Consider the following 24,615-nt stretch of genomic DNA (forward strand, 5'->3'; position numbering starts at 1 on the left):
AAAACAGGTGCACGCCTGAATAATCACGTAGGAAATAGATCCTGTTGGCACAACGTGACGTGGCGAAAATTCAATTTGCCTTAGCGTCTAATGAATGAATACATAATGTAATCTCCAAGCGCAGCATTGGCTCCTTTGCGATTCGCATGTACGCACGAGGTCGCGATTGGTGCATATTGCATATGTTTGCCAAACATAAAAAGGCACTTTAAGGACTCATGTTTTATTACATTAAATCTTCCGTCGAACCACGCGAGCATCCACACAGTGATATCTTGTAAATAAATCTTCTCCCGGATATTTAAATTTCAAAGTGTGAATACGGAAAAGAAACTCGATGTCCGGAGTAATTCTTTTTCAGCCATCGGATGTCCTCGGTCGGAAATCTCCGCGATCATTCGTTCGGGCGTTGAGGAAGGCTTTATGTATGTGCCATCATCCCACTCCCGAGACTGCGTGAAAACAAAGGTCTGCTTTTCTGTACTGTGTAGGGTACGTATCGGCTCGAGATGTCGGACCTTGAAAATCCCGATACCGAGAAGTCATATGCAGGAGAAAAATGACTGTACCAACAATAAACGCAAGCCGAGGTCGTGAACCTCGTCATAATTACCTTCGACTTTGTATATGCTGCTCGAATGTATCTGCAGAATCGCACGTAAGAGGCGACCGCAACCTTGGGACGATACGCGCCGGCTGAGCTTATTCTTTGACAAATTTTGCAAGATGATGTCTCACGCGATTATCAAGAAATATTTGCTCGCCTTGATTTGCATTTGAATGAGTATCAGGAAGCTGGCCCTGCCCACACCTTCCCGTAATGTTTGAATAACAAGAATTGAGAAAAAAAAACCCGCGTCATGTTGCACCTTGTTAATCGTCAATAATCTGCCTTTTGCCGCAATGCCAACTTCCTTAAGCGAGTGCGAATCCCCACCGGACCTCCCCTACCCACCAAGACGACATAATCATAGGGGCATCGCGACGTTATTGTTGTTTGACTCGAGTCTTGAGTAAAAATTCCTGGCTTCCGGCGGAGCGCTTGCGCTTTATCTTTCCGGTCTCATTACTTCCGTATTCGGAGTGGGGCTGCGGCCGCCCTGTACAATATAAAGAAGCTAAGCAGGACGAGAATTTCGTCAGTCCCAAATCGAACAGGTCTGCGCCAGAAAGTTGTAATTGAAAAGCTACTTCAGCGGTGCAGTAACACCACCCTTTCGTACATCGCAAAAAGTAGGTTTTCGAAGCGAGAAGATCCTCGATTACTCTTCGACTCGTTGTAACTGAACATTTGATTTGACAGCACTGTCCAGTGAATTCGATCAAACCGGTCGATTCAAATTTTTAAATATTCCCTGCAATTGACGAAAACGTAATTCAAAGCAAAATCTCTAGTACCTCCAATTTCCCAAAATCTTTTTTCAACTGATTATTTACTACAGTAGTATTCGTCGCCTGATATCGATTCGTACCTGATATTTTAATTTCTGTATTCTTTCAGCAGGTCCTCAGTAAACGTTGCACGATGGCAATAGAACGATCAGCTTTACTCCTGACAATTTTGCTGGCCACATCTTCAGCCTGGCCGTATTTCCGACGTCGCGACATATTTGACAACGCGGTGGACAGTCCCAACGGGCCGATGGGCTACATGCGAAATTTCGAGGAGGTTCTTCACGCTCTGCCGAATAATGACACCGGAAGAAAGGTCGCCGAATGGCACGAGCAGATGGAGATTAATCCAGAGGAGCTAGGGGAATACGCCGAGGGTGACATCCTCTTCCCGGAAGGAATGGGTCGCAACGGTCTCAAGTCGGAGACAATGCGGTGGCCCGGGGGTGTAGTCCCTTACATGATCAGCCCATATTTCAGTAAGCTTCTCCTCAACTTCGTCTTATCGGATTGCGACCACTTTTTTTCACTTTCGAGAAAAAATGTCAAGTTTTGAATGTGTAACAGTGAAGGAGAAAGAAAAAAAAAAAAAAAAACATATTGCGTTCGAGCTTTTGATAAGGGGTCTGGTCGCTTCGAGAATATACTTTTAGATTTGCACACTCGCACTCGCATTATTAGAAACTTACATGGCGCTATTTTCATGTGTAACAGTCCAGGGCGCTGGAAAGTCTCGGATTACTGCAAGTTTTTTTTTACGTTTTAAGGTATAAAGATGTGTCCGATTTATGATTCATAATTTTTTAACCTCTGAGTAAAAATTGAACCAGTATAATTCGCGGTAGTATAACATTGAGTTGGAAATCGATCTGTGTCGTGCGCTGCATTGCCCGAGGATCAATCACTGCGCAATATTGCCAACGAAATTGACGAATTCGAAGAATTGGATTAACCTAAGGTCGTAAAATGATTCGGTCTCGATCCCCCCAGGGCCGTGTGTTCTTACTACTCCGCAATTATTAGCTAATGGAATTTTCGGAATTGAATTTAGCGCAGGCCACGTTACAGAGGTCGTTGACTTTACTAACCCGTACAACGTAAATAATAAACGAATTTTCAGCCGGAGTGGCTTTGAACCTGATCCACGAAGCCATGGATGACTTCCACAAAAATACGTGCATCAAGTTCAAACCCTACGCCGGAGAAGAGACCGATTACATAAGAATTGCAGCCGGGAACACCGGGTGCTGGAGCAGCGTAGGTCGTACCGGAGGTAGGCAGGATGTGAACCTCCAGGTACCGGGATGTGTCACCAAAAAGGGAACAATAATTCACGAACTGATGCACGCGGTTGGATTTTTGCACGAACAGAACAGATGGGAACGCGACGATCACGTCCTCATCAACTGGGGCAACATCCAATCAGGTACGCTAATTATCACACTTACATGTTGTAATAATTTACTAGCTGCACGGTAACGCCTGTTGTTTAACAATCCAATTTGGGTACTCGTATACAATCGGTTGCTAGCGTAGCAATAAACGCGTCGTTTGCCGGTGATTAAATGTTATTAAACCTATGTTTATACCGTCCATTTCGTTACAACGCCAGAGGCGAAGAGGCGCTCGTTTAACAGTAAGACTCCAGCAGTCGCTTCGGCCGACCCAATATGAAGAAATTTTATTTGATTTTTGCGTTTTTTTTGTTCTACTTGGTTTCAGGGCGCAGGAACAACTTCGAGAGGGCAACGAAGGAAACCACCGACGCATTTGGTGTCGGGTATGACTATGGCAGCGTAATGCATTATTCGTCGAACGCTTTTTCCACTAATGGGAAGCCGACTATTGAGCCCAAGGTACGTTGAAAACTGCCATTAAACATTGCAGCCACGCTCGTCGCGGCTTATGGTCTTGACGCTTAAAGTTCTTCTCGAACTGTTGCAGAGTAGGTGAGAATCGGTTTTCCGAACCACGTCGATTTCCATAATAGTATGCATATTTTGTTTTATCCCGAGTTAAAAAGTTCACGTAATTCGAGATCTCAAGCGATTTGCATGGATGCGAAACTTCGCTTACGATTTTCACGAGTGGCAAATTCTCAGACTATCCGAATGAAAACTCTCTAAACTCTCCAAGTTTAAGTATAAATGTTTACCTAATTTATCCTTCCGTATGTATAGGAGCCCGGCGGTCTTCTCTCGATGGTCGGTGAGTATTTCTTCGGTAAAACCAAGGCAGTTCTTGGACAGCGCGAAGGGTTCAGTACGAAAGACATCCAAAAGATCCGACGCATGTACAAGTGTGCCAAGCGAAGGAGGAGCTACAACTAATTAACTTATAGAAAGTCGTTTTTAATTAACTTTTCACGATTTGAGCTCGTCAAGCGATTTTCCTACAAGCTTGCAGCCCTAGTTTCCTCTCTGAGGTTCGACTTCAAATTATATCTGTTATCCGTGTCAAATTTTGATTCTTAATCGGGTTGCAGGCACTCGTTGTGGTCAGCTTATTTCGCGAAAGGATCAACCTTCCTCTATGGTGTAAGACTAGTCTACAAAATATTATATTTAATTATTAAGTATTTAGGATTACGCATGTGACAGGGGTGTGCAAATATTTGAAATGTTATAATTTTTCATGCGTTATTCAAGTGGGGAGAAAATATAGGTATACGTATGATTTGCACAGCCCTATCACGTATGTTTGATGGCAGCTTTGGGTATGAGTGAAATCGGGGATAACTTGTCTTAATTTTAAACAAGACATCTGGAATTAGCCGAAACGAACCTAGTTTCATATCTTGAAAATTCGAAACATTTCAATTTTACATAACAACAATCAAGGCGCAGTGTGCGAATATGAGCGAGATGACTCTGGTCTGCCATTTTCGAAGCTCAAGCTCCATCAACAAAACACACCAAAGTACAATGTTAGCTACGTAAGACGTAGTTTAATTTATATATATTAACCAATGTGTGATCGAATAATCAATAAATATTCATATCTCAAAACACTAAGGTTACGTTTTTTCCGATGTAATTTCATTGAGCAAAAGCCGATCAAAGAGGCTTTGAAGCAGATAGGCACATTATACCCAGCGGGATATTTTGAACAAAACTTTCACACCTAATCAATAATTGCGATTGAATTTAAATTTTTCGTTTTATTAGATTTAGCTTTTCATTGACATGTATTTCGTAGTCACCTTTTTGAATCGCGTACGGTCGATAAATCAAAAGTGACTGAAATCATTCTAAGTTATATTTAGCCAGCGATTATTTGTACGAAAAATTGTTAGTTTGCGTGTTAAACTTTAATATTACACAAGCCATAATCACCGTGACTCTAAAATACCTTCAGTTTAATTCTGAAGTCTGAAGAATTCACTTTTACGTGTAACTCATGACGGAAGCAGCAGCCTTCGATCAACTTCGACACATTTTTTTATCAAATCACTTTTACCAGGAAACTGGTTTTTTCTGCACTTTCGAATTCGACCTCCCGTGATCCAAGGATTCTTTGTCGATTGATTATTTCATGGCAGGTCCTGCTGTCGCTTCTTGTAATCCATTTGCGGTATGCAACCAGAAACATTCGGTGAAGATAGACGCTCGATTACAAGGACTTGACGATTCTGAAGACGAGCGAAAAAAATTTTATACATGGTTGCTTGTTAAAGAAAAACCTGAGAAAAGTGATGTACGGAATGTGATTTTTTCACCGTACCAATTGCCGTACATCCGTATGACAGCATCTCGATCCGATCTTGAGGAACCTGAGCTGCCTGCAAAGCTGATCTAATGCTGTGCAATTCGAAGCCTCCATCACGATCCATCTGAACAAATTGAACCATCGTTACACCCAGTTCGGGATATTTTTAAAAAGCTATAAAAAGGTGCCTGGCATTGAAAGCGTATAAAATTACGGCGTGTCATGCTCATGGGATCGGTGACAATTTTTGGAGTATCAATATACGTGTAGACATGATATCTCAAGACCAGTTGCGTCAGACTTATTATTCATTCTGATATGTCAGTATAAAGATTGATTAACGTTCTTGCCAGTTGGTTGTGACTATTCGAATGATAGACGGGCGAAAAAATTTATTCATTGACTAGCAGAGCTGTGAATAATTCATTAACATATGTACTCACCCAACCGTATTCGACGTAAATGCAGAGCAGGAAACACTGGGAATACAATAACGCTTTTCATTACATACTTACGTATGGAAAGTCGTATAGTGAGTTTAAAAATATACTTTCTAATTACCTTGAGCGCGTCCGTTTTCGCATGCGAATGATGCATGTCGCGATGGATCAGGACCGAATTAACCGTGTCCAAACTGACTGTACTCGAGGCATTACAGAGACGAAGAATAGCCAAGTCGCCGGCGATTCTCTGAGTGATAAATTTCGACTTTATATGTGAAAATGTTTTCAAATATATCATCCGTCGTTCTACGTTATCAATCCTCGAGACTTACCGTAGGAATACAGACGCATAAACCAATCATGCAGCTGGAAAGCACAAGCGCAATAACCGCTTTCTGCAACATGTTTCACTATATCACGTAAGGAACTACTATGTGCGACTGGTAAGCTTTGTGCTTTTGAGGAGTAATAACAAGCGGATATCACAAAAAACGGACTCTATCTGACGCTCGACAAGAGAAATGTTAGTGGGAACTTTGCCTCTTATATTGGATTGTACATATCTGAGACTTCCTGTGCCCACGCAACCGTTGATAACAGGTTCGGTGCGTAGTGGTAGATTGTACTAAGCGTTCTCAGTATTTGGCCACTGGATGAAAATGCAGCGACGAAATTTGAAACAGAGAAATAATTATTACGGTGTCGTGATATTCACTGTACTTTGCTTTACTTTATTTCAACTAGACGCTCGATACGATACGACCGTTATAAATCTTACGGCTAAATGTAAATACTGTATCATACTAAAGTATAACAATAATGCGTAAAGGGATAATGTTATTATTAATATAGTATAGTAACTGGTATTATGCTAAGTTTGATTGACATCTGTTTTTTCTTCATCATTTCCTGCGTAGATTTGTACAAGAATTAAGTTAGTATTAAGAATGCTACAGGTATGCGATTAGGTTGTACGGTACATTACTGGTAAAAATAAAACTCTTCCGAAGCTACTGATTTTTTCGTCTTTTGGTTAACAACGAGGATAATGTTCCAGCGTTTAGAAGGTCGCCTGTACCTTCTAAATGCTGAACGAAGTACACATGTAGGCACGGTCCTGAAAATCGTTCATTGTCACTGAGTTTCTTCTAAGGAATAAGGAATTACCTCCTTGCGTTCTAAAGTAAATTCTTTCAACATTGCGCCCATTGCGGAAAACACGAGGGAAACAGACACGCTGTCGAGAGGAGGTAGAAGGACGTACTCTAGGAGATAAGAGAGTGATTTGCACCGAAGTTTTTCCTACAGCGACAAGTCACGATTATGTCGGGGGATTCGGTACCAGCAAAAACGACGCTTCGTCTCATCCCCGTATTTTCGAATAATTTACTTTTATTTTACTCTTCCTTGGCGTTCGTTACTCTCTTTGGATTCACCCGATCCACGTCCTCTTTATCATGTCGGCAGCTTTCTCGGCGATCATGATAGCCGGGGCGTTGGTATTTCCTGACGTCACTCTTGGCATGATGCTCGTGTCGGCCACCCTCAGATTCCTGATGCCTCGCACCCTGAGCTCGTTGTCGACGACTGCCATCGGATCGTTGGCTGGTCCCATCTTGCACGATCCAGCCTGATGATTTTCCGGCGCAGTGTCATGCTTAACAGCGCATTCCCAGTAGGCGTCACACCCGAACTTCAAGTGCTCGCAGTTCTTCACCGGCGTTTTGTCGAGCTGAAAGCCGTACCTTTTCAGGGCATCGGTTTCCGCCAGTCTCACGGCGAACTTGATGCCTTCGACGAGGCGCGCTACGTCCTCTGGGACTGTAAGGTACTTCGGATAGATCATCGGCTTGTCGAGAGGGTCGCTGCTCCTCAGTCGAAGGTACCCACGGCTCTTCGGGTGCAACAGCGTGGGGATTATGTAGATGCTACGATTGGCTCCCTTCTTTTCTCCGACCATTCCTGTCTCCGCGCAATCCGCGAGGTATCCTCCGAATATCAGCTGGATGTCAGGATGATCGTCTCGAGGATTTGCATACTTCGTGTTGATCATTGCAGTCGCTTCCGATATGCCTGAAATTGGAAATTTCAAATTAAACTGCGTCTTGTTTTGTACTACTTTATTGTTGTCGAAGTACGGCATTGGTCCTGGTCTTTGAGGCGAACCGTATCTTCGGCATATTGTGCGATTGGATGAGCGATGTCGGTCTGTTTGTGCTCTGAGTCGATTCGAGCGAAAGCTCGTCTGGCAAACAGAGTAGATATTATACCGCGAGGATAATGGATTAGTGCCTGAAAGTTCATGGCATGAGAATCAGTTGCGACAGAGAATCGCGTGGATTCCAATCAAGTCGTTATAGGCGAAACTGTATATTTGCCATTAAATATATGTGACTAACTTGTTGATTTATCACCGACGACGAGATGTAACTGTAAAGTAGACTGGGAATATCTTTATTTATTCATACTTGTATTGATATTCGCGAATTGTTTCGGAAGTTCTTCGACGATTTCCTAAAAGGCATATCGGGAAAGAAATCTCGGGATCATAAGTTATGTGCTTCGTTTTTTGAATCTCGTTGCACAATTCTTTATGGCAAAATTATGCAAAATCGAAAAGGCGTTACGTTTCGGGTGTGATTTGAATAAGAAAACGATAAGTCAAGCCGGATACATACCACTTAGAGATTCTATCACATACTTATATGCAGATTTGCGAAATGGATAAGTTATAAAAATATCAATTTTTTGTTCGAACCGTCTGCCTGTGAATATTTGCATCGATAAATCACTCGATTGAGTGGTTTTGAAGTATCGGCAAGAGTGTCTGAAACCTCTTACGATAACTGTTGGCGTTCGCCCAACGTATGAATATATTATTCTGGATGTCGGATAAACAATTGCGAGACTTCTTCACGAGCAGGATAATGAAAGAAATACTGCAAAGACATACCGACCGAAAAAAAAATTACTCGCAATGAATCATTGAAACAGAAAAATATTGGTGATCAAATTTGCAGTATCATGGAAGTCTGCATGGTAGATGAAGGCGAATGGAGTTAATCTCTATCACGCGAAATGAAATCGTTTGCAGAAGGGAGTAAATACGAAGTCGACAGCTCTGAAGGGTCTTAGGCTACAGGCTGCAGAGAATATAAACATCGAATCAAGATAATCCTGAGCATGTAACCCGCAGGCGGCGTAGTAGTACGTTAATTACAAATTTACATCTGTCGTATCGCAGGCTTGAGCAATAAGCACACGCCTAGTGTTGCCCCGTGGGAAAATACGTCATGAGGTTCCAGTCCTAATTCAGGGGCGCGTCGAGTCTGACTCAGGGGATTCCTGCTGGTTCCTTTTGGCGCGGAGATTAATGCCAGCAGAGTTGGAAGTTCCGTGGGGAATATTGCATTAGAAAAAAATTACATCACCGAGTATACAGCTCGGGCCGTGAACCAGATCATTGTGCAATTCGCTTTCACTGGTGGCGGAATTTCATCTCGATGCTGGAACGACTAGGCCTACAAACAAAGGCTGGATCGAAAGGATAGGGGAACGGCTCACGACTCGGTTACACGATCGTGGAAAATTGCTTGAGACGTTATAACGGATGAATCGTAAAGATCGCGCAATGTACTGATAATCTGATCAAAAGTTCTACGGGGGAGAAGAACCATATACATTGTTTATAACTCTGGTTATTGCTATTGAGGTTGATCGAAAGTATAGAATATCACATTCAGCATAATAAATATCCGGGATTTGTACATCGACTCAAGGTGAACGTTGAATATGATGCCTTTTGATATTTGCAAATAAATTTAAGGAAAGACTTTCACAATCAATTTGCTTGCGCTTCTGACGACACGAGTGAAATGGACTCGAGAGGTTTTGGTGTGGTATTTATGGAATCGAATTCGATTGAAATATTATTGCACGTTAAAGTCTACTGAAATATTGGCTTACCGAATCGGATTCTGTGACAATCGGTTAATTGTCATTTTCGGTTTATAGGAAGATAAATATAACTGTGTTTTCGAAGTCGCAGAAATTCGGTTTTCAGGGAAGGATAACTAACTTTTCCACTTTGCTTCATCACGACCCTACCGTAAAAAATTTCACGAGGCTAGAACTTACCGGTGCCTGACATGAGGCCATCCCTGAAGAGGAGATACTCCATTGCAGTGGCCCAGTTCAACGGCGTCGTGTCCGTGTCATTGATGGTGAATCCCACTCCAAAAGCGACGTGATTGTGAAGGTTTTTCCCCACGCCTGGTAAGTTATGAAGAACGGGGACATCGACCGCCTGCAATTCTTCACTGGGACCGATTCCACTGTTCAGCAAGATTTGGGGTGAGTTTACGGCGCCTGAAATGAGCCATTTGGAATTACATGATCAGCCATAAATGAAACGACGAATTGCCACGCGCAGATTTCAACGCCACCGGGTTTAACGTAAGGGCTGTTTCATGTTTACAGCTGTGTAAGCGAATGGATTTTAAAGAAACGAGTCTGCGTTAGTGAAACGGTAGTCGAAGCGATGAAATTAGCATTTCTGCAGGTTCTTCCCTTCGACGAAGAAGAGTATTCGTAATCTGTGTGACCATTTCTTACACGGTCGGTATACCATGAACCTACGATGCTGCAATGTAAGTCTTGGAATTTCAAACTACAGCCGTTAAATTTTATTTTAACCAACGCTCTTCGGAGTGCCCATCAAACGGAAATATGAAACTGCTTTCAACGTTATTGATACAGACATATAGGTTCACTCTCATACTTTTCGCTGAAGTAATTCTCAACTCCGCAGCACTGCATGGGCGCGTTACGTACGATCTCTACGAGTAGTCGTATCACGATACTGTTACTATGATACTAAAAGTAGCAAAAACTTGTTGGCAGTAATTGGGGAATGGTAATAAATGTACAACTAATGGATAACCGATAATTAGTTCTGTGGCGATTTGACTGAGAAAAAATCAATTACACCGACGTGTTTTTGGCAAAATCGAATACGCACCTCCGCTGACGATGACCTCTTTGTTGGCCATAACCTGGTGGAGTTTTCCATCGAAGAAAAATTCCACGCCGATGGCCCGCTTGTTGCTGTCCAGGAGAACCCTCGTCGCCGTTGAGTTGAGCATTATGTGGAGGTTGCGGCGGTTCCGTGCCGGCCTCAGGAAGGCGCGTGCCGTTGACAGCCTCGAGCCATTACGCGAAGTGGTTTGAGCAATTGTGAACCCGGTGTGGGAGCGTCCGTTCAGATCGAGCACCGGGTACCCTGGTAGGAAAAAATTCAGCGTAAACATTTAAGTGAAGCAATTATTGGTATAGCAAGAAAAAATGCGAGTTGGCAGCGTTCAGACCAAGTAACGATTCGAGCGAGTTTTGAACTGGTTACAATAACGTATAATTTTTAACCAGAGTGCGCGTTTCCGTTACGGATAAGAAACGAAAGGGAATAGTAGAAGGTCGCCAATGAAATGTTTAAATCTACGAAGTAGGTTAAGGGAATGTAATTACCGTCGTGGTTGTTGCACAAAAATGTAAAGGATATGCGAATTGAATTTGGCTACGAGAAAAGAGGTGGACAATCGCTCGGTTAATGTCTTGGAATGAGAATTCACTCCGATGTAGCGAAAAGTTACTCAGCGAAAGTGAACACTACGCAACTCCAATCGTGTAAAGTTTAGAGTGATTTTATTCACATTCAAAACGTTTGAAGCGGAGAAGTTCACTCTTAAATGGTGAATATTCACTCGATCATGCGAGTTGCACAGTTTTCACTCCAAAGAAATTTAGTGAGGCGATGAGTCAATCACGAAAAGTGCGCTTCCAAAATTGCGGATGTTTAAGACTCAGGTTCACGTTCCGATTTTAAACGCTTCGATTAACGCAAATGAGTAGGCACAAAGTACCAAGTTCCTTTCCGGCCTCCATGATGGCCTTGCTGAGGGGTGGATGGTAGGGGAATTGGGTGATAGTCAAAGGTCCTCCAGTAGCGTGGTAGCCGGAGTCCATCACGTCGATCTGTTGATTATCCTCACTCCGCATGAAATATGGAAGGACTTCCTGGTAGGACCATCCAGGATTGCCAAGGCTGGCCCAGTCGTCGAAGTCCTTACGGGATCCCCGCATGTACATCATACCGTTCATCACGCTGGTGCCTCCTAGGACCTGAAAAGTTAACGTCCACGTATTACCGAAGCTGCAGGGTTGAGATCAGAGCACCTTCCCCGAAGATAACTAACAATAAATAAAGATAAGATAAGCAGGTGCGGTACCTTCTCTTTTTCTCGTTAAAGAGAAAATTCGTCTAACATCCTATGCCGACTATAAATATATCTTGGAATCCATTTCGTTTCTTTGCGGTTAATGTGTCTTAAAATTGGGATAGCGTAATTATACATGTAATTCGGCTGATAAATTTCATCTTCCACCGATTATATTCTTCATTCTGAAGATGGTATAAGCTAACCATTAATTATAATATTTAGTTGGTTCTTTTCATTTTTCACAGTGATGTGATATAACGAGACAGAAAGATTGTAATCGATATAATAATAGCCCAAGAGTCGGATATTCACAAGATAAATTTTAAATTAATGTTTCCTTTACCAGTTTATGTAAGAAAATTTTTGCGCAGTTTACGGTTCTTTTTTTTTCACACGGACGTGATACGTATCTCCAGATGAATACCAGTTTGAGCCTAAAAATTTGCGATTTGCCACGATTTCACTTATTTTAATTGTTTTTTTGTTATTTTATTATTAATTGTTATTTTAATTTAATTTAATTGCGTGACTCATTTAAATAATGCAGGGAAAAGGGAAGAGAAGTGATAAAAATAGAACAAGCACAAATGCAACGCCCTTATAGAGCTTATTGTGTTCTAAGGCGACTTATCTTTTCAATTATAAGCCATATTGTACAACTCCCAGATATAAACCAGGGTTTAATAATTTTTGAATATTTATGTGCGTCACAGGTTTACCTAGACGTCAACGCATGTCGGTGAATCATCATTACATGCATTCATCTCTCTTGACATATCCACGAATAACGGATCTCAAACGAAAAGGTCAATCCCAATTCTCAGTTGGAGTCTTTGAACGAGTCGCAAAGTGTTTGATGGACGTTTCATCGCTTGTTACGTACTTGGAATTACCGTACCAATCACGGCTCGTGGATACTATGTATACCTTGCATTGTAACTTTTACGTTTTCTTGTTTCAGCTATCGCTGATCATTACACCGATTGTGAGATTCAAGGGCCCGTTCGCTGGTCATAAACCTTACCCCATTACATATTTCGCAAAGTATGAGGCAATTCGTACGAGAACCAAGGTTCCAAGTTATTGTGATTCATTCGGAAACAAACGATTTTCCAGTACTCGTGATTATTACTTTGTACGAGGATTGCAGCAAAAGTTTGTGCATCACATTGTCAAATTTGTTTTTAAAACGAGTCGTTACAAGTGCTTCGAATTTTATACCACGCCAAAATTTTTTACTTCAATTGTTTTCATCAATAAATCTGGCTTAAAACCAAAAATTCATTCCACCCGTTATGAACTTCTCATTTTTATTATTCAGAAACGAACACTAACATATGAGACATGCGTTAAAGTGTTAACCAAGTACGCCTCAGGTTGAATAATTTAAAATCGGATATCACGTCAAGAATCGAAAAATATTTATACTGTCCGTGCTTGTCCTTTACATTACAAAAGAAGAAGGGGTAAATAAAAATATTATAGCGTTGATATTTTTTACTATTAACAGTAGTTTGAGATCGTGCACGAAGTCTTGAAATTATGGAAATTTTTACTTCTCACTTTTTCCACAGCGCGATAGTACCTCCGGTTGCGTTTATATTGAGCGGTCATAAACCCCAAACTTGCGACGCGATACCGTGAATGCGTTCTTCGCAATTGACACATTACCTAAACTATACTATAAACTGGCATATCCCGGAGTTAGACTACTAGTTTGTACATAATGTACAAGTTATTTGACCGTGGCAAGTTTTTATTTAAAAACTCAATTGATTGGACAAAAAAAAAAAAAACACGATCGACTTTCGGTAAAGGTACATGAATTGAATCTGATCGATCCGTTTTGACGTACCAAATCGTCTATCACTGCATTCTATAAAGTATGAAAAATCGAACAACTGAAAATGCTTTTGCCACCTCAGGTGTTGACGGACGTAAGAAAAAAAAAACACAAGTATTATTGAAAAATAACGATATTCCATCGAGGTGTAATTCGGCGGTTCGTGGGTGCCAATGTCATCGGCGATAAGTAAGCACGTGGTGACTATCGCATTTGTAAAAGTAGAAATGTACCGATTTGAAGGACGGTCATGGAGGCGAAGGGTCACGGCGTGAAATATATATCCATGTAGACTCCAGCTCCATGCACGTCCGTTTTACTTGTATAAATATACAGAGGTATACGAATATAGGTATGCACGCGTAGTCCCCTCACGTTCCGAGTTGACTTTCGGAGATGAAACATGTGAGTGGGTGAATGAATAGACGAGGACCTTTGTGTTTATTCATCGCTTTCGCTTTCGGCGTGTCGACTGTCCGTGCAAGTAACCCACCTTTCCTCTGGGCCAGTAGCACTTTTTGTCATCTTTATTTAGACAAGCTTCGTCCTCGCTCTCCGTCGTGTATCTCCAGTCTATATCGCTTCCTATGAAATTGAAGAAAAACGATGGAATCTGAGTGCCCGTCGGTTCGTCCAAACCCGCCTCCAACAGCAACACCGAAAACCTATTTTCCTCCGACAATCGGGCGGCGATTGTCGCCCCCGCACTGCCACCTCCTATAACGATGAAATCGTATCTGAAATAGAGAATGAGAGTGTGAGAAAAATTTTCATACCTAATGCCGAGCGCCTCGCTGACTGCGGAAGGCGAGGCACGAATGAAAAAAGTACAACTGCAAAGCGGTTGCTAAATTGTTTCGCAACTTGCACGACGCGGAATGATCCCTATTTCGTCGATTATTGTCATTTGTCACTTTGACAGATGAGCGATTATTACATGTATACGCCTTATGTAGCACTAGGAAATCTGGGTTACGGGCACAAAAGTCCGGTCGCGATCAATTTGACTCCGTTCAACGGAGAAGAAGAAAAAAAAAAAGTTATGTTGAACGTTAGGTATCCAGATACTTTGATAATTGTTATGATCAGTGCCTTTTTAGCGACACGAGACGCGATAATCATCGCGAGTGGATATAGAACTATTTCTAATCAATAAACTCCGTAACGTGATGCATGATCTGAGTTTTCACGTTGTATCGAGGCAGTGTACAAAACGGTCAATGACACGACGCAACGCGTATGTTAAATTCAGTATTCGCGAATTTTTCATACTGAAGTTATAACTTTCATTCAATTCATCACATAGAATTTGGCACTTTTTGATACTCAAGTTGTAACTTCCATTTAATTCATTACATAGAATTTGGCACGTTTCCATTTTTTCTTCTATTCCATGTCTGGTTAATGTGGACGATAAAACAAACGGCTAAAGTAGTATTTATCGATAGAATCTTGCTTTGTCACCAAAATCTAATTACGAATAGCTTGAAATTGGCGTCTGAAGCACGATTTATCCGTCGGTGCAGGAGAGGTTGGGATAATCGACAAAAATATCGAAGAAATTGAAACAGTTATATTTTTGCAGAGGCAAAATTCAATCCCTGCAATTGACTTGAAGTTTTACTATTTTCGCCAAGCCTCATTTGACCGAGCACGATAGATCTGATACGTCAAGTTACGAATGCTCGCGCAACGGTTTTCCATTCATGATCGATTCCCGTGCTCCGATTGGTCCCCATCTTCGATCCTCGATAAGACAACGCGTAACGTTACGCAGCTGGCGACCTTCCCTCACCTTGTGTCGACGTAATCTCGAGATTGCGGCCGGTTGCAAGGATCCTCGAGGTCGCACTGGCTCCGCAGAAAAACCTCGAGGAGACCCATGAAGAGCATGAAGGACGGGCCACCGCAGGTTGAAGCCAACGTTGGCCCCGATGACGCCGTCAAAGGGCAATTGCAGCTCATCTGAAACACGGAATTTGCGAAGAATTATGCCACCAGATAGTTTAATAGCGGAACTTGGACGACAAGGTCACCAAGTATTGTTCGAAATTTACGGCAGTGATTATACTTGAAGTTCCACTTTCACGGCGCAATATGTAAGGAACACAATGGGCTATGATTTCGTATATTATTCGAGAGGTTACTAGTTCTCTGTTGCAAGATGATTTTTATTTTTGTGTTTCACCTCTGCTTGGGCAGGGCATTAAATTCTTCTCTGTCAGATTTGAACGCGTATATTCGGGAGAATTTTGTTTGTCAGGTATCGAGAGCTGAAATTCAAGAGATTGGTTCCATGAATCGGGTTTTTCATGACGTGTAGATGTAGCGCTGTTTTTCAAGTAAGGATAGTTTGGTAGTCAGCGAAGGGGAAAATCGAGTCGTAGGGTATAACGGCTACACGGGGCACTTAAATAACAAGAATTGCAATAGTTGTGGCTAATTTCACTTGTACAAACTTTCGATTTTCACAAGTCATCAGCACCTACGTTGGAAAACATATATTTTTTTTCAACTCCTGGAGAGAATTTTTTTTCTTTGTATAATTCAATTAGACGCACTCACTACCGTTGTTAAAAATCAGCTTTGCTGTAATACGGAAACAATGATTGGCACCGACAAAAATCGATTTAAGACATAACATAATGTAACGCTATTATTTGAGATAAGTTCTTACGATATCTTGAAGCAGACTAGGTTTTATTTTATAAGAAAGATTACGTACGTACGAAATAACGAACCGATTTGAATGAAAGTAAAGAATGTATCCAAGGTCCGAATCCTACCGAATTTTTCAGAAATGTTCACTGGCAGTATTAACAGTTTTATAGCTTTAGGCTGATGTTAAACGTGCCGTCAACAAATTGTGCCTATTTATTATTCTAAAAAAGATCGAGCATCTGTTGGTTTGAACCGTAAAACTTTCACATGTCATTACAAAAAGCTGTAAAACGTTTAAAATATTCTAGATTAATTGCGATATCAGAGGAATTTTATGCGGTAGACGAAGGATCGAAATCCCGAGAGAAATGAGCCGGTACAGTATTAATGTCGAATAATTTTTCACTACTTCAAAGCCTGTAAAAATATTGCGAAGCGTTCTCAAGTTCCAAACGCTGAACCCAACGTCGCGTCGGTAGCTAATAACACAGGTCAACACAGAAATAGAAAAAAAATTTCGAGTTTCTACTGGGATGAATAAGTTTCGATTCTATACATCTAATATTAACCAAAACCTTTATTTATTGCTTGTAAAGTTTGTTTTTGTCGTTTTTACCTTGATAAATAAGTCTTGAAGTTTTTGGTTGAGGTGCTCATTCGGAAGAATAAGAAAAAAGTTTTCACCAACATGTGATAGACTTCACCGTGATTAACGTTATCAGGGTTAGTATGACGAAAGCGTGTCCATACGAAAATCGAAGAAGCACGCAAAATATTCATTTTTAAACTTTGTCTATCGATTCTTTTACACTTGTGGTTTATTATGGCTCGTTGTTTTTGAATAAAAGTGATTTGAATGCGAAACTAATTTTATTTAATTGTTATTTACAATAAATATTTGAGAAAATAGGTAATTTTTCTTAAAATCTAAAATATCGTTCTCGTTTCCACGAAAGCAAACTTTTTCTAATAAAAATATTTTTTCATCGGTCAGTTAGACAGAAGAAATCAAAAATTGACATCCAGAACCCAGACTCAAAATTGGTGTTGACAGGTGTGTTTCATGGAAGTGCAAACACGAGTGTTTCATATCCGTCAGATGCGAAGGATGATCAAAGTCAACCTCGTTTGTTCCCCAGTAGTCGTAAATACCGCTTTCGCCTGGGTAATATTATACCGCTATCCGTTACACACTAGGAGACTCTTCGCGCTGTGTTTATCTTGTTAAGATTGACTTTTGGCCCGAAGCCGGAGGTCCGTTGATCGGCTTGAGCCTCGTTCATCCTAGCCGAAGGATTGGAACTCCGGCATATTATACACACCCGGTGAAACGTGCATGTAATTAAAAACCATAAAAATGCGTGACTTTCGCAACGTTTCGCCGAGGCCCCGTCTTGGCGGTCAGTGAACGTAACGGTATTACGGTATTGCCTCTTGTAATTCCTTCAGATTACGCCCATCGCACCAGGTGTAACGACACGACGAAGCTTCGGCTCGGCTGTTTCACCGTTCGTCGCAAGAACCCCAGGGTTCGTTCGACTGTGCGGAAATTCCGATCACGCGCATCTCGTGACCGATCTCATCGAGGCAACAGCCTTCTATAGGCGAATTCTCGAGTATTCGAATTGTATAATAGCCGACGTTGCACGGCGGGTCAAGCTTTTCCGCTCCTGACGCAACCCGACGCGTCTAAGCGGGACAGGGATCGGAAGTTGCAGAATATTGGAAATGCCTAAGGTTGTCACGAATTGCGGTGATCTACCGGATACGGTGTCGAAACTCAGGTCCCGGACTGCAGTCATTGTTGTTGCAGCTTTTGTAACCATATGAATTGTCCCGATTCCAGTCTCCCTCCCGGTGGACTTCGTCACTCCATCCGCGATACGAAAAGAAAGAATGATGAAAAATATAACCGAATGGGTATCGGCACACGCAACGAGATCGCGGTATTATTGTGCGGAGAATCATGGCAATTATAAAAGTGTTAGTCTACGCGTATTATAATTATTACACCGCGGTAGGAAATGAGGACGCGGATACCGAGCGGAGGTTCCCTCTTAAAATGAGCCACTGATTCATGTGGCACTGTGTATCAAGATCACAGTTATCTGTCATCGAGCGTAAAGAAGCAAATTCGCAATTAGTTCGTTACGACCGATTCAACTAACGTCGACGTCAGATCTAACTAATCAAAGACTTGGCACCATTCTAGGTATATGCTGAATAAAAAACGCTGGGCATGTTCGTGACTGACTTCATATTCTGGCTTTTACCACTTGCACTTTTCCCTCTTCGACTCCGTATCGTATGAAAATTTTCCCAGGGCTGTAAAGTTGTTGTTGAGTGCCTCTGAAATAACGCACATCCGCAGTAGCATGCATGGATTATTCATGGCGTCTGCCTGCAGAAGGCAAAAGGAGCGAGACTGGATTGGATTGCCTGTCGCGAATTGATAAAGAGAAATATGCGTGTATTATATTGTGCGCGAAAGCTCTGAAGAACCGAATATCACGTGATCGCTGATGATGTACATTGTTAATTTTTTAAATTGTTCACCCGCACGCACAATAACCGTTGGAAACACGATTCAGCCCAGTTACGAAATCTGTTACGATTCTCAACGGCTACTTTCCTACACCCTGCAAGTCGATGGATTGTGCTTTGTCAGGGAGTTTATGGATGTGTGCGAAGTATCTTTACGTTTCCGCGTACATTTATATTATATCGCGGGCATCCATCTAGTCCACGTGCGTAATCCATGATACCAATATGTTAAATAAATATACACGTGCATATAAGGAACTGTATTGCACAGCCCAACATGTGAGCTTATGTTTAATTCATTTATTATTTATTGCATTTACTTCTACGCCGGTTCACCGTCCGAATCCAGTGACTGTTATACAAATGATATATATGATTGCCAAACGTCTAGATCAGGTTGTGAATTAATCGGTCGAATTTATCAACGGCAAGTCATCTAGTAGCATTCGATTCGCGTAAAAATGCGAGGAAACCTCGAAAAATTTGTCGAAAAACACTGATTTCTTTATTTTACTTAACAATAGAAAGGAAAGAATCGCAATGCGTGAAAAGCTGCGATTTCCACGAATCACCGAAACAACGGCTGGTGAATCCAGGTAATGCAGAACGAGAAATTATTTGGAGCGTAAGAAAACTCGTTCGGTGAAACGTGCACCGGTACCTATAATAATCCGATTCTCACTGTATGTTTCTACTTCGATTGGCAACAGCGTCTGTATTCGATGAATCCGTTATTATTCCGCGTTCGCTAACACGTTCGATCAGATTTCTGCATCGATGAAAAATCGAGTTATCGGGACAAAATCGCTGAATCAAATTTGGCTGTGGATCACACTTTTCCAAAAGTGAAAGAGATTATCTTCTACAGGTAAATTTCTGCTATTCCGAGGTAAAATTATCACCTCCGTGTGTAACGGTGACATGGTTATTGCTCAAGATTATAGAGACAGGAAATTTTATTTCACATATGATGTATGAAATTAATAGGCGTTTACTTTCACCGGTTCCCTGAATATTTTGTCTCTTTTAAGCGTGCAATAAAATTGTGGCTATGCTCTTAGGCCACTATAATACCCAATAACCGTCACCTGCTAGTGACGTGTTAAATCTTATTGGTTCACCGACTTGTACCTTAACTTAGGGGCTGAATTGTTTCGAAAGCGAATTTCGTTGACGTAGAGTAGTTAATTATCTCTAGCTTGAATCGAGGCGCGACTTTTGAGTCTGATATCCAACCTAACCTGACTATATTCTAAACGGGACGGGTCAAGAACCATTAACCACGGTGGTTGACAGGTACTATTTCTTTTCATAAATAAACACTGTCATGCGATTCTGCTTACGAGAGAAAACGTTATAAATTCATACGACTCTCGTAAGAGGAAGAAGCAGGGTCAGTTATCACGCTTCACGGTCTTGGCGTACAAATATTGGCAATATCGTGGATCGATCAATGATTTAAATCGAAAAGTTGCGCAATGCATCACACACTCTCGACTCATGATAAATTCTTCAAACAGTTCGAGTTTCCGCAATATTGGCATAGAATTGATACGAAACGCTGACGACCGTCGATGATTAATTCGCAGCGATTTCTTTACCGGGTATCGTCGCTTCAATTACTCGAAAGTGTGGCGTAACCTTGACTTCGGATCCGCTACTCGCAAGTCTGGAGTACGCAAATGGATTTTACCGATAGACCCGTGGAACAGGTCGGGCATGCAGCCTCGAGCAATCGATCAACTGTTCAGCCTCCATGACTGTGTGGGTATCACGTAATAATTTCGCAATAAACATAGCAGGCAGATTTGGTACCTATCGCATGGATTGGCGAACGAGTGGCTAACTTTGGTACCGAGAAGTCTTTGGCATGTGAACGTGTAAGTGATCCTGGACCAATCGCGTACGGTGCTCGGACGATTTTATACAAGAACTAGGATACTGGGGCACTTTGAAACAACTTTCTCGATTAAAAGTCTCAGGTATCAGACACGAGTTCGTGGTAGAGTAGCATGTATGTGTGCGTTATTTTTTTCCCGTCAAGTGTGTGACCTCTCTAATTAATTTGGTGCTTATTTCGTCTTCCTTTATTACTCCGTAACTCTAATGTGGCTGTCTTTAATCACGAGAGCTCGAATAATCGGCCCGATCTTTCGGTAGATCACAAAAGTCAAAGTTCAAAATTTCATTTGCACTGTCATTCCAAGCTGTAGGAATTACAGCGTTGTTACGAGTTCGTCTGGACTCGTGTCAGCAGTATACGATAGAGATCAGGTAGTTGGTCTCCAAATATCTACCAGTGAGGGACTACTTGCTCGTCGCCGTTGTTCGGGGATTATCAAATTATTGTCAGGAAGCTACATCTGCTGGAGCGCTTGGGTTGAATTGAGTTTCGACCTATGGTTCAGAGAGAGATGATTATAGAGGCAATGAGCCGCTTACTTGCAGTCTGGATGCTCAGTCTGCAGATAAGCTATAACAATCAGAAGTCGCACAGAGGCTCAAACCTAGATATACGATGCAAAATTCATCGGAATAAGATAGATTTGAGCATTTAATTTCCATTCCATGGCCTGGACTAGTGATTCTGAAGAGCTCGGTACAGTGCGAATAGTCTCTGCGTTTATAGGTATATCTTCTGCTCACGGCGAATTTCTGTCATGGCCACGATTTTGGCCTCTCGTGCAAGTAACACACTAACATCTCGAGGTTTAGCAAACTTTGAATAGGGACGTGTGGGACATTCTTGTCATGCAGCGTCTAATTCTTACGGAGGTGTGCAAATTATTCGTATAAAGCGGTTATAACATCAAAAGTTAATTATGAGCACATCACACGCAGCCTTACTATCTCATTCATCATGTGATTATCATTGCAGGGACGGTATACGTGCGTAGACATTAAACTCCGACAGTAGATTGCTGTGGAGGTTCGCGTTCCCACGTTTCCAAACGGTAGCCAGTCTATTGTCAAGTGCGCCAGAGTTAAGTCAGAATACTATTGCGAATGAGTCGTTAATGTTTACACTAATGTGACGGGAGTAAAAATCTTTTCAATTTTTAGTCTCCTGTATTATACTTTCACCAATAATTCGATCCACTCGTGCTGCTTAATTTAATTCTATGCAGTGAGAAGATCCTAACACATCCCCTTTACGATATGATCCGTTCCACGTGTGTACTAGCGAAAACATTGCAGTATTACACCATTTATAGACGCACCAACGTGCGTAGATGCATACGCGGAGTGAGAGTTTAAATTGGAATCTCGAGTGTGATCCAAGGAGTGAATGTAAAAGGATTGGCACAATCACGTTACCTATTCGTATATGTCAAGGAAAGGATGCCCCATGATTATGGAGGCAGATCCCCCGGTACAAGATTCTAGACAATATGGCTAGTCACTCTGCGTGGCCAGTTTACATCTAGGGATTCATTACAGAGCTGAATAAATCGCGGTCACGAATCAGCTTTTGAATTGCTATACCTACACCAAGCTCTTCCGCAAGGTCGCGAGTACTTTTTGCTCCTTGGCGATTCGAGTCCCTACCTCGGAGCATGAATTCGAAAATTGCAGAATTCCGGGTCTCGTGTTAACCTGTAGTTAGCGATCACGATTCCGGGTCTGGCGGTAACATTGGCAACCTGAGCTCGGAACGGAAACAAGCAAAGTGACACGGATTGGCAGGCGTTAATATGGTTTCCAATTACACGTTGCCTCACACCTTTTGACATGGCGTTACGACTTGCGGTGACTCGAAGATATCTACTCCCCATCACAACTTTGTTTTTTTCCGGTGACTTTGGCAATAAAGAATTCATGACGATTGTAAAGAGAACGAAGAGACTTCGAATGGCAGGCCACTTCTCGAAGATACTGACTGGACCGGTTATATACCTCAATAAGGTGCACTGGTCCTGTGAAACAACTATACGCTTCTAAAGTTTGCAGACATCGCTCCGCTCGGGCCTCGGTTAACAAATTGCATTAATTTATTTTTTGAGTCGGCATTACCGCTTGCTGATCTACTGCCTCGATAGCACACCGTGACCCATAAAATAGATCCATCTAATATGCTAATCGACCACTAATTGACTTTGGAATGGACGAGATGAATCGCGTTTGTTAGTCCGCCTCTACCTAAGATGATTTGGATTAAAAAGACTACGAGAAGTCCGCAATCTTTAGCCGTATATGTATGCTACGAAATTAATACTCTTCATTTCACAAATATTTCATACGAGAGAAATGAGTATTCCGAAATGAGATCCGTTTGACTTTAAATAATCCCGTCAAAAATTATGATGGGGCATTTGTCATGGGAAATATATCAAACATGATTCCAGGGTCAGCAATTCGCTGTCGCTGTATAAGATAATGACAATGTCACCAGAACTGACTCTAAGTATCGTATAATCTAGTTTTCGCGCAGCCATGCAAATTATCCTCTCGTACGATCCACGTCTATGTACAGATAGTCAAATACTTTTGGGCCCTAATTATTTTGGTTTGCCGGTGGACAGATATTACAGTTGCGGCGTCCTTTCACTTTTCTTCTATCTCGACGTTATCCTTGCATCGATCAAATTCGTACGTTATAGGCATGTACCGAGTAAGATCGAAGACGAGTTTGAAATCGAATTACGAAACGAATTCTTCTATCGATGTTTGACCGAATATGTAATGTTCGAAAATGTTAAAAACACACTTAAAAACGATGCTTTAACGAGTATGACATTTGTAACGAAAGTTTTAGCAGCCACTTGAACGACGAGAGACGCAAAAAACCCATTTAAGAATCTCCGGTTGTGATCCACAGAAGTCGAGTCGCAACTCAGGCAATAATCTCGATCTCGACATGCCGCGTGGAGGATGAAGACATTGAACCCGCGAATGTGACGATGCATGAAAAATTATAACCGTAGTCAGCGTGCGACGTATGAATCAGTTACACTGAATAATAAAGTTAAAAAATTACTACAGGAGAGAGAGAATCGGTAACAGCGTAACCGTTCAAAGTGATTGATTGTCATGCAGGTGAATGGATTCTCAAATGGACAAATGTCAGACAAACAACCGTCAACCGACTGTGAAAAATGACCCAAAGAATGACGCCACTTACCGTGTACGTTGATTCGAAAAGTTTTCGCCCGCGGAGATGAACGGCCGACGTTGGAATAAACTCGTGAGAGAAGATTATCGAAGAAGATCGGAGACCCCTTCGAATGATTTCCCAAATGCGGGGGAGCAGAACCAGCCGGCGTCGCAACCGACGATCAACAACGAACTGCACCGCAACCACTCTCCATCGGCTATGTAATATCCAGGAGCGTCCCGTCACCGCTTCCACCACTACGACTTCACCTGGTTAGTTTTCATCTCGGATTCGCCACACGCTGGTCTTTACGGACCATCGAGCTGCAAAATTTGGCCCTCGAATTTCTGCATGCGGATGTAAATCCAGAACCAGGTATGTGGGATACGGTGTCGAGGCGAATAGTTTAGACCCGTTTGTTTTGATAATCAATGTTACTTTTCAGTTTTTACAATAATCTGATCGACGTATTAAAGCAGTCGGTCCGATGAAACCGTGACTGCTTCGTGACTTGACCTTTTAGAAGTCATTGCTTCGGGGGATCACCTCCAAGCTTCCAGGACGGTGCGGAAAATCCGGTTTCTCAATAGGCGGTAAAGAATTTTTTATCGTAATTAAAATAAATTATATAAAAAATAAAAATAATTAAATGTC

At 41.8% G+C, this 24,615-nt stretch overlaps 3 protein-coding genes across 5 annotated transcripts; 1 reads left to right on the top strand and 2 right to left on the bottom strand.

Annotated features, from left to right (window-relative positions):
• The first annotated feature begins 1,133 nt into the window (after positions 1-1,133).
• Positions 1,134-4,400, top strand: LOC124214600 (zinc metalloproteinase nas-13). Of its 2 annotated transcripts, none has more exons than XM_046617028.1 (5): positions 1,134-1,233; positions 1,502-1,871; positions 2,513-2,818; positions 3,115-3,248; positions 3,573-4,400. In XM_046617028.1, exons 2-5 carry the CDS (start codon positions 1,526-1,528, stop codon positions 3,720-3,722), a joined length of 936 nt encoding a protein of 311 aa, XP_046472984.1. In that variant the 5' UTR covers positions 1,134-1,233; positions 1,502-1,525; the 3' UTR covers positions 3,723-4,400. The 2 variants fall into 2 exon arrangements, with proteins under 2 accessions (XP_046472984.1, XP_046472983.1); XM_046617027.2 differs by having other exon boundaries at positions 1,147-1,233; positions 1,505-1,871.
• Positions 4,152-6,059, bottom strand: LOC124214601 (uncharacterized). 2 transcript variants are annotated; one of them, XM_046617029.1, is made up of 5 exons: positions 5,876-6,059; positions 5,662-5,790; positions 5,544-5,579; positions 5,116-5,224; positions 4,152-5,023 (listed from the first exon to the last, which is right to left on the bottom strand). In XM_046617029.1, exons 1-5 carry the CDS (start codon positions 5,945-5,947, stop codon positions 4,920-4,922), a joined length of 450 nt encoding a protein of 149 aa, XP_046472985.1. In that variant the 5' UTR covers positions 5,948-6,059; the 3' UTR covers positions 4,152-4,919. The 2 variants fall into 2 exon arrangements, with proteins under 2 accessions (XP_046472985.1, XP_046472986.1); XM_046617030.1 differs by lacking the exon at positions 5,544-5,579.
• Positions 6,060-6,253: 194 nt separating this feature from the next.
• On the bottom strand, positions 6,254-24,170 carry LOC124214301 (glucose dehydrogenase [FAD, quinone]). Its single transcript, XM_046616551.1, has 7 exons — positions 23,989-24,170; positions 15,457-15,626; positions 14,155-14,398; positions 11,462-11,720; positions 10,564-10,824; positions 9,681-9,911; positions 6,254-7,616 (listed from the first exon to the last, which is right to left on the bottom strand). Exons 2-7 carry the CDS (start codon positions 15,624-15,626, stop codon positions 6,976-6,978), a joined length of 1,806 nt encoding a protein of 601 aa, XP_046472507.1. The 5' UTR covers positions 23,989-24,170; the 3' UTR covers positions 6,254-6,975.
• Positions 24,171-24,615: the final 445 nt, after the last annotated feature.

The sequence above is a fragment of the Neodiprion pinetum genome, chromosome 3 (assembly GCF_021155775.2).
Source record: "Neodiprion pinetum isolate iyNeoPine1 chromosome 3, iyNeoPine1.2, whole genome shotgun sequence".
In the NCBI taxonomy this organism is placed as follows: Eukaryota; Metazoa; Arthropoda; class Insecta; order Hymenoptera; family Diprionidae; genus Neodiprion; species Neodiprion pinetum.

What these genes read in the sequence shown, in the direction of transcription:
- LOC124214301 (XM_046616551.1), bottom strand. Translation starts at nt 15,626, where the DNA reads ATGAGCTGCAATTGCCCTTTGACGGCGTCATCGGGGCCAACGTTGGCT. An exon ending in CGAGATTACGTCGACACAAG is followed by an intron (nt 14,399 to 15,456) that starts GTGAGGGAAGGT and finishes TCTCTATTTCAG; the next exon opens with ATACGATTTCATCGTTATAG. An exon ending in GGAGGCCGGAAAGGAACTTG is followed by an intron (nt 10,825 to 11,461) that starts GTACTTTGTGCC and finishes TTTTCCTACCAG; the next exon opens with GGTACCCGGTGCTCGATCTG.
- LOC124214601 (XM_046617029.1), bottom strand. Translation starts at nt 5,947, where the DNA reads ATGTTGCAGAAAGCGGTTATTGCGCTTGTGCTTTCCAGCTGCATGATT. An exon ending in CGAAAACGGACGCGCTCAAG is followed by an intron (nt 5,580 to 5,661) that starts GTAATTAGAAAG and finishes TTGTATTCCCAG; the next exon opens with TGTTTCCTGCTCTGCATTTA. An exon ending in ATACGGATGTACGGCAATTG is followed by an intron (nt 5,024 to 5,115) that starts GTACGGTGAAAA and finishes GCTCGTCTTCAG; the next exon opens with AATCGTCAAGTCCTTGTAAT.
- LOC124214600 (XM_046617028.1), top strand. Translation starts at nt 1,526, where the DNA reads ATGGCAATAGAACGATCAGCTTTACTCCTGACAATTTTGCTGGCCACA. An exon ending in CATGATCAGCCCATATTTCA is followed by an intron (nt 1,872 to 2,512) that starts GTAAGCTTCTCC and finishes ACGAATTTTCAG; the next exon opens with CCGGAGTGGCTTTGAACCTG. An exon ending in AGCCGACTATTGAGCCCAAG is followed by an intron (nt 3,249 to 3,572) that starts GTACGTTGAAAA and finishes CCGTATGTATAG; the next exon opens with GAGCCCGGCGGTCTTCTCTC.